This window comes from Mastigoproctus giganteus, chromosome 8, assembly GCF_048544385.1.
Source record: "Mastigoproctus giganteus isolate SK-2022 chromosome 8, ASM4854438v1, whole genome shotgun sequence".
In the NCBI taxonomy this organism is placed as follows: domain Eukaryota; kingdom Metazoa; phylum Arthropoda; class Arachnida; order Uropygi; family Thelyphonidae; genus Mastigoproctus; species Mastigoproctus giganteus.
In genome coordinates this window covers 144,310,017-144,328,678 of record NC_143582.1, presented here as the reverse complement: position 1 = coordinate 144,328,678, position 18,662 = coordinate 144,310,017, and the positions used below count along the sequence as shown (strand labels likewise).

Sequence of the window (18,662 nt, the reverse complement as noted above, 5' to 3'; positions counted from 1 at the left end):
AAAGATCATCAAGGTCTATGAGAGATATCAATTTAAAGCAGCAAATATACAGAATGGTTTTATAAGACTCTACAGTGGCCAAAAACTACCTCTGTATTGTAATAAGGGGTATTATTTGAAAAGGGATGAGGCTGCATATTAAAAAGACAACTCCACAGTATGCAGGTCAAATTCTCTTGTAAAGGGAAGCAGTCGTGCAAGTCAGCTGGCAAGGCACATCACATAGTGGTCATACATGCTTTGGCACATATGCAATGGACTCCAGAACTTACCAAACCTTGCATTATATATTCTCTCTTATCACTCACCATATAAGCATACTGGGTAATAGAGTCAAACCTCTGAAATCCATTAGCCTTGGGATTGCCGTTTGCTGGATCTTGAAATTTTTCTGATTTCTGATGCCCATATCTCAGTCACAAAAAAATAAATAAAATTTATATACCAATATATAATATTGATATTTCAATATATAAAATTTACATTTCAGTACGAAATATTTTACAGCCAACGTTCCACTTAGATTTACTTTTAGTTGGCATATGGGCAGATATAAATAGATGAAAGTTTGCTGTGTCATTTTTTTTTACAAATGGAAATCTGAAATTTCTAAAAACATTTGTTAATTATTAATTTATCATTATCGCAGTACCTTAAATGGAATGCCAGTTTTGGGATGCAATGTATTATGAAGCAACTCAATACAATGAGGAATTATCATATTGAGTATTTATTAAAATTTGTAATGGTTAACAGTTACTCTACCTGACAGTAACTGTTAACCATAATGACTAGCTCATTTTTAAAAAATTTCCAATATAATCAATGGATAAGAATCCATGTTCACAGTATATGTTTACATTTGATTATGACTTAAATATAATAAGTTCTGATAAGTAAATTTTAAAGAATAAGTTTGGAAACTGCTAATATGATATACATACCTCATCTTGTGTTCTATAGCAGGGAGGATTTGTATTTGGATCAAACTGCATATCAGATGGAATAGACTGAAAGTATTTATATACATTTAATTAACTCTAGCTTAAAAAAGAAACAAATTAATGTAATTAATTAATTAAGTAATTACTCATAGCTTTAAACAACACTTGCTATTAAGAAAATGGCTCCACCTTAAAGGTGTAGACCGATTTATCTGAGCTTTGGTATATATACAGTTATCAGAAAAGGCAAGAAACAAACAAAAAAATAGAATACATCCGAAGAACTGTCTCCCTATTACAGAGATGAAAGCCATTACACATCCAAGCACTATGCTGAGAAGGTGCCTGATATTTGTTTGAGGAATATCCCTCCATGGCTGAGTTAACCATTCCTTCAAAACTGGTATAGTTTGGATTGGTTGAGGCAAAGTAAAGTTGTCAAACATCACAATGATAAAAACAAGAACGATAGGAGAAAATCAGGGAACTTGACAAGCAAGGAAAGCATATTGTCATATTTATGTAACTTTCAGAATTATCAAAGAACAGGTCTTACATAAAGTTTCAACATGACATTGTCTTAGGAGGTTATCTTAAACAAAAATATCAGGTGATAAAACAATTTCTGGGAATGACTGTTTTCAAATTGTGGTGCAGTACTTTGCAATTGTTGAACAAGTTCAATGACTTATTTAGACATAGTAATGCATGAATTGCCCTTTTATCAGTCTGAATGAGCATGCAATAGGGTTTTTTTTGTACTTAGTTGCATTTTAAAATGAGCAAATTTACTGAGCACCGAATTTGGATCAAATTATGGAAAAGTGCAACAGGAAACCCATGAAGTGTTTAAAATGGCTTTTGGAGAAGAAGCTATGTGTCATTTAAAGACTTTTCAGTAATTCAGAGTTTAAAGGAGGATTTTTGTCGACCTAATATGACCCTCACTCTGGTTGCCCTTCAACTTCAAAAACCAATGATTCAATCACTTGATTTTGTGAACTGATCAAGAGTGATTGATGTTTAACTGTCCATGAAATTGGTGAGTCCGATAAGAAATTATGGGATCTATTGACTGATTTTTAACAGAAGATTTGGGAATACACTGCAATTCAGGCAAGTTTCTGCCTCGCTCCTCACTGATGATTACGGAGAGCAGCAAATTCTCGCATGTCAGCAGTAACACATTGACAGAATATCTGGCAATGTGTTACTGCTGATGACAAATCATGGGTATATGACTACAACCCAAAAACAAAGGCACAGTCTACTCAATGGAAGACTGCAAGTGGCAACAAAAGCAAGACAATCTCAATCAAAGGTGAAGATCATACATATTGGACTTTTTTCTTTTGACTGGCACTGTTCATTATGAATTTACCCCACATGGTCAAATAGTAAACCAGGAAGAATACTAGAAAATGACTCTATGTCAATTGTGCAATACTAATCAGAGTAATCCTGAAAGTGGGCTTCAGTAAATTGATGATACATTACAACAATGTCCCTGCACACTTTCCACTCAACATTTTTTTTGCAAAGCATTCCATCAGTGGTCCTCCCATCCTCCATACTCACTGGTTTAGCTTACTGTGATTTTCCTTTTGTTTTCCAAGCTTAACTTCCCATTTAAAAGGTCACAGATTTACAATAAGAGGAAATTATTCAGGAAGTAACACAGGAATTGTTAGCAATTCCAAAAGAAGCCTATCAGGGATGTTTCCAGAAGTTGCAGACTTAACTTAAATCCCCAAGCTAAACAGGTTGCCCATAAGCTGAGTGATAATTTACATAGATTGTATAAATGAAATGAGAAAAAGTATAACACAATGTACAATCAAAAGCTTCAAAATCTGTAGTAACTATAGTGAATTATATAAAAATAAGGACAAAATACATGATAGCTTAAATAGATATATATACCTTAACACTGTGTTGTTGACCAAATGACCTAATATATCTGCATGATTACTGCTGAATTCTTCATTATCACATTGATGTTGTACCTACAGCCTTCTGCTTTCTCCACTTCTTAAACTTAACCTTCACTCAGGTTTTGTCACAACACAATACAGGAACTTCCCAACTTACAGAAATTCGACTTTATGTAAGTTTTTGCCGGCCGGTGCAAACTTAAAAAAAATCACGGAAACGTATTTTGCATCCCGTAGGAATAAATGGAGGTATCGTGAAAATATCGTAATGTGAACCCAATAACACACTGTTTTTTTTTGTAATTCATTCCAAGTCCTTGGAAGTTGAAAATTTTGCTATATAACTAAGCTATTTATCTCTCTAAAAGGACATATTTATAATGGAAATTGCACTACCCTTTCATCGTTATCATATCATATGTTCCCGTTATAAGAATCAATTTTGAATGCCTTGGTGATATTTTTCTAAAGCACGTTTCTGGAGGTCACGTAAAAAAAAAAAAAAAACAATTTGCACTTTCCAGTTTATTGGGCTTTTCTATTAGCGCAATCTATTATATAAGGGTAGTAAACTCAATCTTATTGCATTTGCGATAATACTGATAATTGCAATTGCGTGAGTTTTTACGCTATTATGGTGAAATGTGTTCTCTTCACTGAAACCTTCATTCATATAAAAAACAAATTTTCAGAAACTTCTCTTCATTCCTATTTATGTATTACAATGATTAAGGGAAAGGGACCAATGGAAAATGCAAGTACTGGCAAACAAACAAAACTGATTTAGAAATGGAGATGATTAATTAAGAAGTACGAAGCTGGGCAAAGTTTGTTGTCCATTGCACGGAATTAGGTCTCGCTGCTTCAACAGTGAATACTATTTTAAGGGACAGTTTGCGTATAAAAGAACATGTTAAAGGATCAACACACTTAAGATTATCAGTGATCACAAAACATGGTTCAGGTGCTATATCAAAGGTGGTAACGCTATTAATAATATGGATGGAAAATCAGATTCAGAAGCAAGTGCCCCTGAGTCTAATGACCATTCAAGCAAAAGCAGCAAGTATTTATAAAGATATTAAGGATAAGTATGGTGAACCCCAACTCAAGATCGCGGCAAGCAACGGGTGGTTTAATAGGTTCAAGAATCATGCTGGTTTCCACAATGTTAAAGTATGCAGTGGTCTCCAGTGCCAATTCTGCAGCTGCAGAGAAATTTTGTGATGTGTTGGAAAAAATTATTGATGAAGGCAACTATTCAATGCAGCAAATTTTTACCGTTGACGAGACTGCTCTGTATTGGAAAAAAATGCCTGATCGAACATACATTGCCAAAGAGGAAAATACAATACCAGGTTTCAAGGCATCAAAAGATAGGGCTGCACTCTTGCAGCCCTATCTTTTGATGGGGCTAATGCAGCAGATTACAGATTAAAACCACTGCTTGTGTACCATTCTGGAAATCCTCGTGCATTTAAGGGCATCAATAAAGCCACCCTACCTGTGCATTTCTGATCGAACCAGAGAGCATGGATAACAATATCTCTCTTTGAAGATTGGTTTAAATGCTGCTTCATTCCGAATTTCTTTACAATATATTTCATTGAAAAATATTGTAAAGACAATGCCATTCCTTTCAAGATTCTGCTTCTATTAGATAATGTCCCTGGACATCCTACACATATAGATGATTTCAGTTTGAATGCAAGGGTCACATTTCTAACGCCAAACAAGACTTCACTAATCCAACCTATGGATCAGGGTGTTATTTCAAATTTAAAAGCATATTACTTACGCACAATATTTGTTCAGGCATTGTCTGCAGTACGAGATGAGAAAAATTTTACGTTAAGAGACTTTTGGAAATCTTACATTTATCACGGCATCTTAAAAAAAGATGTTTAAATGGCGCATGAATGAAAATATGCCCACGGCACATAAAAGGCTTCGAAGGATTTGAAAAAGACAATCATACGAAGAGGTTACAGATAAGATTGCAAATGTTGCAGAGCTACTTCAGTTGGAGGTTGATGCCAAGGATGTGGAGAAATTAATAGAGGAAGAAGAGAAGGAATTATCTAACAAAGAACTTATTGACTTGCAGGCAGCAACAGTGAAAGAAGAAAATGTTGACGAAGCTCAAGATGAACCAAATGAGGAGCAGAGACCCTTCATCACCAGAGAGATGGCAATGGCAAGGTTTGAGAAGATGGATCCTGACAACAAATGATTCTTAAAAGTCTTAAATGATTCTAACAAGCATATCATTCACCCCACAGAGGGGTGAATGATATGCTTGCTTGCTACAGAGAAATTTATGATGAAAATAAAAAAGCCACCATCCAGTCATCCATTAATATGTTCTTTTGTAAGGTTGAGTGGCTGACACCTTCTAAATCTCCACAGCCCTCAACCTCCGCAGCAGCGTAGTTATCAGCTAAAGAAATCGATGCTGGTAATGATGCTCGAGATTTAAATTTACTGACATTATGCCTGTCACCTTGCTTTTTTTGTAATTTTATAATTTTGAAATTTTTTTAAATTGTATGGTTTTGCAATTTTTCCTGCGCACAAGATAAAAAATTGAATAAATACAAAAAATAATTCTATTCACATGTTCACTGAACATTTCTTTTTTGATTCAATCAATTCAACAAGCACAGTTGTGAGTGCTGCACAAGCAGGGGGAAATTCCAACTTACGTGAGTCAGGGAGTTCCTGTATTACCAATTCAAGGATTAGGTGAACGTGTGTTCTGTTTCTATTCATCAAATTTGAAACACACTTTCAATTGGTAATATTGCATTGTGACAACCTGACAGAAAGCTGAAAAAGGTGGAGAACAGCAGGCACATCACAATATGATAACAGAAATGTCAGTCATGCAGATACATGAGATCACGTGGTCAACACATATATATACAGTATGAAGGTGTATGTTTAAATATGCTGCCAAATACCAGCTAATTAACTGGGAAAGGAATGTCAAAGGACTGTTCAAATCTTGCACATATTTTATGTTTCAACTTAATTTTACTACACATATAAAGCTTACAGAGTATTAGTTTTTTCTCATATTTTATTTATACAATTTATGTAAAAATAAATCAATATTAAAGAGTTTTAAATGTGGTTTAGTATTAGTATTAAAAGTGGCAAATGATGCAAAAAAGTAAGCTTACAAAGCATCAGCAAAAAAAAAAAAAACCTATACCCTCCAATAATTTGTCTAGTTCTTCCTTGAATTTATTCAAAGTTAAGAAGCACATAAAATCTAAGGAAGTGCATCCACAGTTGATATGGATGAACAGTGCAATGTTGAGTCCATTTGGTGTGACATAAGCACTGGGATAGGGAAAATGAGAGTAGGAGTGTGTTATATGTTTATTGACTCTGATGAGTACAACGAACAGTTGTGCAGGGAAATAGAGTGGACAGTAAATCAGAATGTCTTGTAATGGGGGATTTTAACCTTCCAGATACTGACTGGAACTTGTGCTGCTTTGGTCACTCACACGTTGGCAAGACTTTTGTGGATTTATTGGAAGATTATTTTCTACATGTTCGAGGGGCAACCAAAAGTGGATCGTTTTCGAGATATTGCATATTTCTAGTTGGGATCCATCACTGACAAGGTGAGCTGTACAGAGTTGGGATCCACCACTGACAAGGTGCGCTGTACAGAGTTGGGATCCACCACTGACTTGTTTGTTTAGGTTAAGTTACGCTCATTCTCTTCCTTTCCTCACTCTCTCAATGCTCTGAGATGTAGTAGGCATGCTAGTACTTGTCAAAGGATAGTCAACATAGAAAGAAGTTACAGCAACAAAGGGTATGCAGACATGCACTTCATGTATAGTAAAGCCAACGGCAGTGCACTCGAGGCTGCATGTTTGTACCAAGAAGCATTTCCCTGCCGAAGGCAGCCCAACAGGTGCACATTCATCAGGGTACATCAATGCCTTAGAGAACCTTGGGTGCTTCGCACATGAAGTACGAGCAGGTAGCCCCAGAAGCATAACACCTGATGTTGAGGAAAGGGTGTTAAAAAGAACAGAAAATCCAGGAATTTTGACAAGGAGGGTTGCTCTGCAAGAGCGTGTACCGAGTCATAGCAGTGTGTGGTGAATTTTACATCCCCAATTACTGTACCCCTACCTTATCCAGCATGTACAAGGTCTCAGCAATACAGACTACCCTCACAGAGTAACTTCTGCCAGTGGATGCAACAACAGCGTGCCCTGAACCCCCAATTTTTAAACAACATTTTGTTCACTGATGAAGCTGGGTTTACTCGTGATGGTATTTTTAATTTTCATAACTGTCACGTTTGGTCTGACTAAAATCCTAATGCAATTCACGAGTCATGACATCAGCAATGTTTCTCTTCAAATGTCTGGGCAGGATTACTAGGAGACCGTCTAATTGGACCACACTTTCTGCCAAACAGGCTAACAGGAGAGCTATACTTTCGGTTCCTGCAGAATGTTCTTCCAGACCTCCTTGATGATGATAATGTTCCACTTCAGCAACGCCAGAACATGTGGTTAATGCATGATGGTGCACCGGCACATTTTACATATCCACCGGCACAGTGGATAAGTAGAGGTGGGCCTGTAATGTGGCCTCCCAGATCACCAGACTTAAATCCTATGGGTTTTTTGTATCTTGGGTCATGTAAAAAGCTTGGTGTACACTTCTGACGTTAACACAGTTGAGGAATTGCAGCGTTGGATTGAAGGAGCCTTTCAGCAAATCAGAAATGACCCAGGAATGTCTGAGAGGATTTGCAACTGAATGCAGAGAATACTATAAAGATGCGTACGGATGCAAGGACAGCATTTTGAACAGCTTTTGTAACATCCTGTAACATGTAAATCTGTAAAATCCTGTGGTGTTTAAACCAAAAATTAAAAATGTATTATCTATGTTTAATATAACCACCCTTAGCAAAGGATTCACAGCTTTTTGCTAAACTAGTGATCCCGTAGGCAGTGGCAGATCTTAACAGAAAATGTGCATTATATCGAAAACGATTCATTTGCAGCTCGATGTTCACTGGGACTATTTTGCTTATTTTAGTTTGTACTTTTCACCTTTAAATTATTGGCCATCAATTTTGAAATTCCCTGTATAAGCTTGCTTTCTTGCATCATATGCCTCAACTAATGATAATGCTAAAATACCCAATTCCACAACAAAAGACAGAAGTTTGTTCCGACAATCAACCACCTGCTGGATGAAGGCAAACTTTCACACATCTATCTTTCATATTTCCTCAAATTAAATTTATACCCCTTGTGTGTTTAATCTGAGTAACAGGAAGGATTCCATATGCATTGAGCTTACCCACTCCATTCCTTAAATACCTCAATCAGATCACCATGCAGGTGTCTGGTCTGCAGAAATGGCATTCTGAAGGATACAGAAGTTTTGTTGATAGAAAACAATGTTTAAAACTAACATGGTAAGCTATTTTGACAGTTACTCATGAACTGGATGTAGGAAACAATTTTGGAATTTGCAGTTGGGTCTGCAATTGCATATCCATTATGCTCTAGAATCAACAAAGGATTTGAGGTGTTGTTGTCGTTGTGGGCGTTTCATGGCGCATAAGCAACTTTGGCTATAATGCGCCTATTCATTTCTATTAAAGGAAAAGGGAAAGAATCGTACTGCCTGAAATGTCCTTAATCAGAAAAGATTAAAAATTCTAATTTGCTTCAGAAAACGGAAGAATTCAGATATATTTGCCTTGTCACCTATCAAATTCTCTAGGGTTATTGGTTGTTGAAGGATAACCAGTGATTGCAGGGTGGAAATTCTGTCTTGTTTATAATAAGGGCAGTCAATGAGAATGTGTTTAACAGTCATATTTATATAGCAATGTGGATATTGTGGTGGATCATCTCCTGTCAGTAAATGAAGATGGGTCAGGTAAGTATGACCTATTCTTACTCTTGAAAGAATTACTTCTTCTCGTCTTGATGTCCGGACACTGGAGGGCCAGATTTTCAGAACCTGTTTAATCTGAAAGAGTTTATTATTCATTTGGGAATGCCATAGTGCTGTCCATTCTGTTAGGCATGCAGCATGAATCATTAGTGCATAGTCTGAGGCTGGGACAGGGATATTGGTGAAATCTAAGCTGGTTGGGTTTTTTGCAGCTTTATCAGCCTGTTCATTGCCTAAAATACCAGAATGTGCTGGTATCCAGCAGAAGGCGACCAGTTGGTGACGTTCTTTAATCTTTAGTAATAATTTTCTAATTTCAATTATAACAGGGTGAAATTTATCTGAGGAACTACACAAAGCGTTGATTGAGCTGAGGGAATCAGTGTAAACTACTGATTTTAATGAGCAGTCAGGAGGGAGATTTTTTTAAAGCTAGTTTAATTGAAAATAACTCAGCTGAGAAGATACTGAATTCAGGAGGAAGGGCTGCTGATACAATTGTATTCGGAAACACAGGAGCTGCTCCAACTTTTGAATTTGATTTAGAGCCATCTGTGTATATTGGTAGAAAATCAATATACTTTTGAGTGTGAACAGCATGAACTTGTCTGATATTTGATGATTGCAAAATATTCTTTCTCCACTGACAGAGGAAAGTGTCACAGGTCGGTATAGGAGTTTGAACCCATGGTGGTTGGGTACAAGTGGCTACTTGTACGGAATGGATGGATATATTCCAAACCTGCAGTAGTTCAATAAGGCAATGACCAGCTGGTTTTACTATGCTAGGTTTATTTCTGTACAGATTTTCTAATGGTGGATTGAAAAGATATGGCTGAATGGGATGCGAGGCACAACTTTGTATCTTGACAGAATACTTTAGCAATAGCAATTTCCTACGTAAAGATAGTGGCGGTTCATGAGCATCAATGTAAAGGCTATGTGCTGGCGATGCTCTGAATGCGCCAAGTGCAATCCTCAGTGCACTGTGTTGAACTGGATCAAGCCAGCGTAAAGTGCTCTTTCTGGCAGAGTCATAAATGGGAGCTCCATAATCAAGACGGGATCTGATTAATGCCCTGTATAATCGAAGAAGGCAGGTACGGTCTGCACCCCACGTTTGTGCAGATAAAGATCTGAGTATGTTTATCTTTTTTTAAGCAGGCAGTACGTACTTTTTTAATGTGCTCTAAAAAATTTAGCTTGTTGTCCATGATTAAACCTAGAAATCTAATGTTACTAGTAACTGGAATGGAAATATTAGAGATGTGAAGTTCAGGATCCAGATGAAATTTGCGTTGTCTACAAAAATGGATAGCAACTGTTTTCTGCTGTGATAGCCTATAGCCGTTAAGGCTGGCCCATTGCTGTATTTTATTTAATGATATCTGAAGCTCTTGTTCAATAGATCTCATATTTTGGGAATGACAAGAGATGGCAAGGTCATCCGCATAAAGGTAAGTTTCTACAGTATTTGGAAGTTGTTTAGTGATAGAATCTATTCTTAGGGCAAAAAGAGTGGCACTCAGTACTGATCCCTGTGGAACACCTTCTTCCTAAATGTAAGTTGCAGAGAGGGCATGTTGGTATCGAACTTGAAAATATCTAGTGTGTAGAAAATGCTTTATAAATATAGGAAGGTTGCCCCGCAGACCAAGAGAGTAAAGGTCTCTTAGTATGCCATGCCGCCAGGTGGTATCAAAAGCCTTCTCTATATCTATGGAAACCATTACTAGATGTTCATGCTTAATAAAGGCATTACGAATGGCAAATTCAGACTTAACCATAAGGTCCAGGCATGACCTGTTTTGACGAAAGCCATACTGACTATTGCTCATTAACTGTTCTGACTCAATGATCCAGACAAGTCTACAGTGGACAATTTTTTCTAGAATTTTGCTGAGGCAGCTTGAGAGGGATATTGGTCTATAGCTATGGGGATTGGTTCGATCTTTTTAGGTTTTAGGAATGCCAAAACAGTAGAATGATGCCAAGAAGTTGGATAGATATTTTCTAGAAAAATACGATTGTAAAAGAGCAGAAGGAGATGCAATGCTCTGTCATCAAGATGTTGTAGCATGACGTAATAGATTCCGTCTGGTCCGGCAGCACCATTGTGGGCTGTTCCGATAGCATGCAAGAGTTCGGAATATTGTAGGGGTTTGTTATACGGCAGAAGGAGAGCAGTTTGGAAGTTAACAGAGTGCTGTTCTGCAGTGTTTTTAATTCTCTGGAAAAGTGGAGTATAAGCTTCTGTCACTGAGATTTCAGCAAATGTGTTGCCCAAAGCATTTGCGATATCTAAAGGAATAGATAGATCTTGCCCATTACAGGACAGAATTGGTGAAGGTACGGTAGGGAACTTACCAGAAAGCTGTCTAATTTTTTTCCATATTATTTTGGTGTCAGTGTTTTTGTTAATGCTTGATGCAAAACAGATCAAGGATTCTTTCTTGGCTTGCCTTTGTATGAAGCGTGTTTTTGCCTTTGACTTCTTATAATTTATTAGATTGGATGTTGTTGGATATTGCCGAAACAAATTCCAGGCTTTATTTTTTGCTTTTTTGGCTTTTGTGCATTGCTCGTTCCACCAATAATTATAATGCTTATGAACCGAGGGATTTGATAGTGGTATTGTTTCTTTAGCCACACGATGACGTGATGTATTCTGTCACATCATCGATAGGCTGGAGACGGATTTTTTCCTCATCAAAAGATATTGATGACCGGAATTTTGCCCAGTTTGCTCGGGCAAATTTCCATTTTCTGCAGGGTTGAGCTGGAGGAGTCTGTGCTATTAATAGGTTGCATACGATTGGGAAGTGATCACTACCCATTATATCATTTAAAACATACCACTCTATGGTCGGGACCAGTAATGGAGAACAAATGGAGAGATCTATGGCTGAGGTATGTCCATTTGGGAGCTGAACATGAGTGTGTGTGCCAGTATTGAGTATAGTGAGGTTTACTGCCTCTATTAGGCTCTCAATGAGTCGACCTCGTCTATCTAATTTAGGATCGCCCCATAAGGGGTGGTGCCCGTTGAAGTCCCCTAACATACAGAGAGGTGGAGGTATCTCTATAAGGAGATTTTCAAGATCTTTTAAACAGTAGGTACGGTTTGGCTGCAAGTAGATTGATACTAAAGTTATTTCAATATGGAGCGTTATACGCACAGCAACAGCTTCTATTTCACTGTGAAGTGGAATATGTTTAGTTGGGATCACTGAATTAATCAGGATTGCTACACCACCATGGGCAGCATTTGCTGTATTACGATCCCTTCGATAAAGGCAATAGTTCTTTATCGAAGGAGAAATTTGCAAAGTTAAGTAAGTTTCCTGAAGACAAAGGGCAACTAGAGAAAATCGATTTATCAGATCTTGGATATCGACTGTATTGCAACGAAAGCCTCTGCAGTTCCATTGCAAAATACAAGGCATTATTTGTGTTTAGTTGATGGAGCTGATTCTGACTGCTTTTTGAAAGTGACTGGTTTATGGCGTTCCAATTTGTGTTTGTCTTTTTTTTGGAAGACTGGCCGACCTGTGTCCATTTCTTCTTCTTCGGCATGGATTTCTAAAAGAGGATCTTCCTGTATAGATGTGCCATCTGTGTCCATGGTTGTGTCTCGATTATTTTTGATTATATTTGAATTTGTAATACATGGTGTGGTAGCACTCATTGGAGGAGGAGATTCCGCTGGTATTGTAAGAGGAGTATTATTTGCTTGGTCTGAGAGTTTGGGTTGTTGTTTAGGTACATTTGGTTTTTCCACAGAGAGGACAGTTCTAGCCCAATCTGAAATTGAAATATTAGTAGGAACTGTAACATTAGTTTGAGTAGAGACTGTTTGGTATTTTTTAACTGCATTAGCATAGGAAATATTTTTATTCATAGTAGGTGCCACTAGTCTTCTCGCTTCTGGGTAACTCACTTTGTTCTCGACCTTGTATTTTACAATTTGTTTCTCCGTTTTCCATTTTTCACAAGTTCTAGAATAGGCAGGATGATCACCTTTGCAATTTGGACATGTCATTTTAGTAGTCGTACAGTCACTTTGTATGTGATCCGAGGAACCACAGTTGGGACAGACAGGAACTCCTCTGCATACAGTTTGCGAGTGGCCATACTTTTGACATTTAAAACATCTTAAAGGATTGGGAATGTACGGGCGGATACGGCAAAGTAAATAACCTGCTTTTACAGAGGACGGTAAGTTGGGCGTATTGAACGTGAGAATAATGTTTCTAGTTGGGATAAGTTGATTATCTTTTTTAGTCATTATACATTTGGCTTGAATTACATTTTGTCCCTGCAGCTCTTGGGTAATTTCTTCCTCTGTGACATTTAACAGGTCTCAACTGGATATGACACCCTTAGATGAATTTAGGGTTGCGTGAGGAGATATTTTTACAGGAATGCCCGCAAAGTTTGTTAACTGTAAGAGTTTCTCTGAATGCCTGTGGTTCGTAGTTTCCACTAGCAGGTCTCCTGATTGTAATCTCTTGACAGTCTTAGGAGATCCTGCAATACCTTCGAGATGTTTTTGTATTACGAAGGGAGACAGTTTGCTCATTGGCTGACTAGTAAGGGAGTGGAAAATTAAAAAGGATGGGCAGGGTTGCTCCATCTGATTAGTGTTCTGTCTCTTTAGATGATCATTTTCTAAGTCGTGATTGGGGTCATGAGTGTCTGTTCTTGAGCTCGAAGGCTCTAATGGTGGATAATTATTTTTATCCATAATGGCTCCTTTTCGCCTTGGGGGTTTCTCCTTACCACCCAGGTTACCGGCCCCGCCACGGGGAGGCAGGAGCAGTGCCGCTTTGTGGCCAAGCGTAGAGTTAGTACGGTTAGTAAATCTAAATTAAAGAAAAAGGTGATTTCCTTCTTCTGGGCTCTCTTCTTATTTCTTATAAGAGACTAGAGCTACTTAACAGAAAATTGAATAACTGCAAGATAAAACAAAGGAAAACTTATTCGCTGGGAAGAAAAACGCTTGATATACACACAATAATCACTTGGCCACGGAAACGCTTGGCACCCGGGGCCGATTTGAGGTGTATTTACCCTTTATTTTCTGGACTTTATCCCAGATGAGCTTAGGTGTTGTTGGGCGAAGGAAGATGCAAAGGGATCCAAATTCCTTCTTACTCTGATGTATACCGTGATGATGCACAATTGAACAATGTTAGATTATCTGTGATGTGATAAAGATCAAACATCACCCAAGACTTGTTTTGAGCCTTTTCGTTGCTGCTGTGTATTCTGTGATCTATCAGGGTTTCACAAATTGTGGAAACAAGGTCAATGTCTTCAGAATTGCAATTGCCATTGCTTGGACAATACTTTCTGTGATGTGCTTTGTAGCTTCATTAACTGGCTCCTTGCTGATGGTGGTTATGTTAAACACTGTGATGTACTTGAAGATATTCAAGTCAGATATTCCAGGAACTGATTGCTTTGCTTCCTCAGTCTTGGATTTATTCTTTTTGGTGAAGTATGGATGTTGTCCAGTGTCCATATTTTCCTCCGTAAAAGGTTCCAAGACAGTGTCTTCATTTGTTTCGTTCACCTCTATTTCCATTTTTTGTAAGCAAGTCAGATTTTCTGTTCTTCTCCATATTATTTGGTTTAATTAGAGGTGGAGTAGTAAGTGGTAACAATATGGGAGTGGCAGCTGCTCGAGTATTTTTTATTGGATTTTGATAGTTCAATCAGTAGCATGCAATGAGAGCAAAGGATTCCTTTAGTGGGATTGGCATATCTGTTTGAGTTTCAACAGAATGCTTCCTTGCAGCCATCTGAGCATATGTGGGCTTACTGCTATTTAATTGGCATTACTAGTATTCTTGTCTCCTGATGTGGAATATTCAGCTCTGTTGTATTTGCTTTTATTCTTTCCACCACTGCCATGCCCTTGAGTATGCAAGGTCCTCACCTTGACAGTTAACACAAGTATGTTTGGTGGCTGTAATGTGTTTCTTTTGTGGTCTTTTGCACTGCACGAAACACAGGCAGGTGCTCAAGAAATAGAAATATGAACATTTGCAGGCCATCTCCAAATGTTCATATTTCTGGCATTTGAAACATCAGTGAGTTTGTGATGTATAGCCTTATGGATGTACGCAATTTATGTACCCAATTAGGACATGTAAGAGAATTAAATGTAAAAATGAGGTTCCTGTTTGGTACTAAAATCCCATCCCCAAGCACAGAAATTCTCTAAACAGCCATCACTCCCTGTGACTTTACTTCAGAGCAGATTTTCTCCTTGATGACCCCAAGGTGGTTCCCGCTCTGAGATGACAACTCTTGATGGATTAGTGTTCTGTGTGCTGTCATGGTAATTAGTATTCTTCCAACCAAAGATGCTAAGCGTCCCTGTCATTTTTGATTTCAATTAAGAGATCCCCACAATTAAGCCTCAACTAATTTCGGGGAACCTGCTAACCCTTCTATATGAAAAATGGGCAACATTTTCCAAATAGGTTTCTCAGTTTTTCAATGCATGATTATTAAGAATCTAGGAATGGGACTTCACAGTACTTCAGTTTGGATCTCTTTGCTACATTGGCATTGTCTGTTCCTCTTTTTTTTTTTTTTTTTTCCCTATCAGTAGGGATTATGTTGGGGCCCCAGAAGAAATAACATTATCAGAATTCACAGTTGTCCTAATTTTGGTTCATTTTTCCAGGTTCTCCACCCACCACAGAAGCCAAATGGGATGCCCACTACCCAGACACCATACCTGCACTGCTGCCAGCCTGAATCCTGTCCCTCAGACCATGGGGATAGGAGAATGGCATTGATATGGTTGACCGTTGATGATGAACCCACTAAATGAGTGATTCTGGGTGAGCCATCACAGGACCACCTGTCTTGTCAAAACAGGGGCCAAAATGGTGTGTTGAAGCTGGACTCTTCAACCACCAGGATACCTCTTTCTCAGTTTCCATGAGTCAGAGCACACAGCAAACATGCCAGATTCTTATGATGTTAGCATGGAACCTGGACTGTGGGCAGCGATGCCAATCTGGAGGACCAGCAGCATTACTGGGAGATCCCTTTACAACACAGGCACCCATGTTGAGGTGCATCTAAAAAAGACTGTTTCTTGAAAGGTTCCAAAGATAGGGAACTCGCATGGTGAGATTGGTAAGATGGGAAACAGACTTCGATTATGTGGGCTACAGAACTTGACAACCAGCACCTTAGAGGGGATCTGATTGATATTTATAAGGCTCTGAGAGTTGGTTAGTAAAATGAATTAAGGCAGAATTTTTCACTATTATAAAGTATTCCAGAACTAGAGGTCATAAATTCAAATTACAAGGAAGAGGCTTAGACTAGATTACAGGATGTTTTCTTTTAGCCAGCAAGTTGTTGGTTATGGTACCTCTGCAGGTAATTGAGGCAGACAGTGAAGAAATTCAGGAGGGAAGTGCATAATTTGTATTTTCTTATCTACTTTTTTTTTTTTTTTTGGTTTGCACAGAAAAAGCTTGTGGTTTCCTTGCACTATATGGCTAATGCTAATAATAACTCATTATATAAAAAACCCACCTCTGTCTGATGTTCAGCAACACCAAACCCATCAATATCAAGCTCAATACACTCAAAAATATATGCATTCAAAACTGCTGCACCTTTTCTTGATGACCTTGTATTTCTATTTCTTCAAATGAACTGTTCTGAATATAATGAAAATAAAGGAACTAAGCTCGCCATAAAAAAAGAAAATATTTCCCTATTTAAAAAACAAAATCCTTTAAATGGAAAATAAAGTATTTAAACATACTGATTTCATAATGCTCTACTTACATGCCTAGAAATGAAGCAAGAAAGTGGTCCAATTTCAGTAAACAAGCCAACCTAATTAGGATAAAAATTAGGAATGTTGATAAATAAGTAAATGTGCAAAAAAAGTCTATTGTAATAAAAAAAAAATAATAAAATAAACCATAAAAATTGTTAACAGCTGTTTGTCGAAAGATACTGCTAGCTACTAAGAGTATCTAATTATACTTGTCAATAAGGTTTTGGTAACATAAAAGGAAATCAAGTTTTTAAAATTAATTTTGCTATATTAATTTCAAATTTGTACAAATTTTACAGAAAACTGCAGTTTTGAAAAAAAACAAAAAAAAAAAAAAAAAACACTATTTTAATTTATGTAAAGGGTTTTCTTGCAATCAACATGAAAAAAATAACACTACAGTGGCTGTGTGAATTAACTGGGTTATTTTTGTCCTATGTCATATATTATGAGTCAGAATGTTAGTCAATAACAAAAACAGCAAAATATGCTTATTATCTGCAATTTGGATGTCACCTGGTAGACCAAGACAAACTGGGCACTGCAGATATGCTGTATAACGAGCTTTGTAAACCATACTGAATGGGTGGAAAGGAAGATCATACTATTCACATGGTGTAGTATGGACTACAAGGTATAACAAAAATTTCTCTTTCAGTCTTACTAAATTTCAGGTTTCTCAAGATGCAACAAAAGCAAAATAGATATCCTAAAGCTGCTTCTGCAATGAAGCCCATCTCATCTTCCTACTTTACCACAACTAACTGTAAAGAGCCCTCCATTCCCACTGAACAAAAGAACCCAATGGAATGTCCAAGTTAGATGAGAAGCCACAGCTAAATGAACAAAGTGAGCTTAATTATCTGGCATATGATATAAATTAATCTATCAAAGCAACAGCAGAATTTTTTGGATATAGACTGTAAGAATGAAACTTGCTAGCTGATGGTGTAAAATTTGCTTTCTGTGCTTGCTTCAAGTTAAAAATGAACTGACAGAAGAACTGGGATTTGAACAAAAAGCTGAAGAATAGCAGTTAATCACTGATTCATCTGAAGTAAGTATTTTTTTTTTTTTTTTTTTTTTTTTTGATTTGGTAGTTGTTGGCGCATCGGCTTCTGTGGCCATATTGCACCTCCCAAGGTTTTTGCAGTACTTTGATCCAAGCCCGAGGCGGGAATCGAACCCGCGACCTTTGGGTTGCCGGGCAGGTACTTTACCCACTCGGCTAGCCCGGTCGGCCCTGAAGTAAGTATAAAAGGCAGGTGTATTATACTGTTGTTGTTGTGGGATTTTCTGGTGCAAGGGATAGGCCATACTGCACCTATCAAAGTAAGTATACATGTGATAACTGCTCTGGGAGCAATTAGAATTGATCATACATTTTAATTTTTTTAAAGAAGGTGAAAAAATTCAGAGAGTTTTGCATCATTACCTATGATGCTGTTGAGTGACAAGGGTTTTGAGATGGAGCTGAAAGTAGACTGTCAGGCAGTGTTGAACAAGGTACATTCAAACAGAATGTGCTTTATTGATAGTAGTTGAAAACAGTGCATGCACTGAGGAGGTTCATTTCCTGTGAGTAGAAAGACATGGGTGAGGTGAGTATGGCCGATTCGGGTTCTGGCTAGAAGTACTTCTTCCTTTCTAATTTTATGGAGGCTAAACATCTTAAGTGTGGTTCAGGTTTCAGTTGTAACAGCTTATTACATGTTTGCTTTTTCCACAGAAGTGTCTATTGTTCCACACACATTTTCTGTATTGTGTATAATCAGGATAGGGGGCCAAATCATTTGTTAAGGCTATGTTGGAGGGTTGCGGCATCATCAGCACTCTCATTTCCAGGAATACCACTGTGACCTGGAATCCAGGAGAAGACAACAGTTGATGTTGCTCATTGAGATGTATCTGCTCATGTCTTATTAGCTTTACCAAAGGATTGCAAGGTGAGGTGTTTTTGAGAGCTAATTGATTGACAGGAGTAAAATATTTTCCAGGGCAAGT

At 37.6% G+C, this 18,662-nt stretch overlaps 1 protein-coding gene across 1 annotated transcript in view; it reads right to left on the bottom strand.

The window, feature by feature from the left end:
- Window positions 1-18,662, bottom strand: part of Polr2G (DNA-directed RNA polymerase II subunit Rpb7) — a 147,973-nt gene that overhangs the window by 53,151 nt on the left and 76,160 nt on the right. Inside the window, exons 4-5 of the mRNA XM_090379794.1 lie at window positions 16,664-16,714; window positions 945-1,010 (exon numbers count right to left, since the gene is read on the bottom strand). Coding sequence (XP_090235920.1) covers window positions 945-1,010; window positions 16,664-16,714 — 117 coding nt within the window. The remainder of the gene's footprint in view (window positions 1-944; window positions 1,011-16,663; window positions 16,715-18,662) is intronic.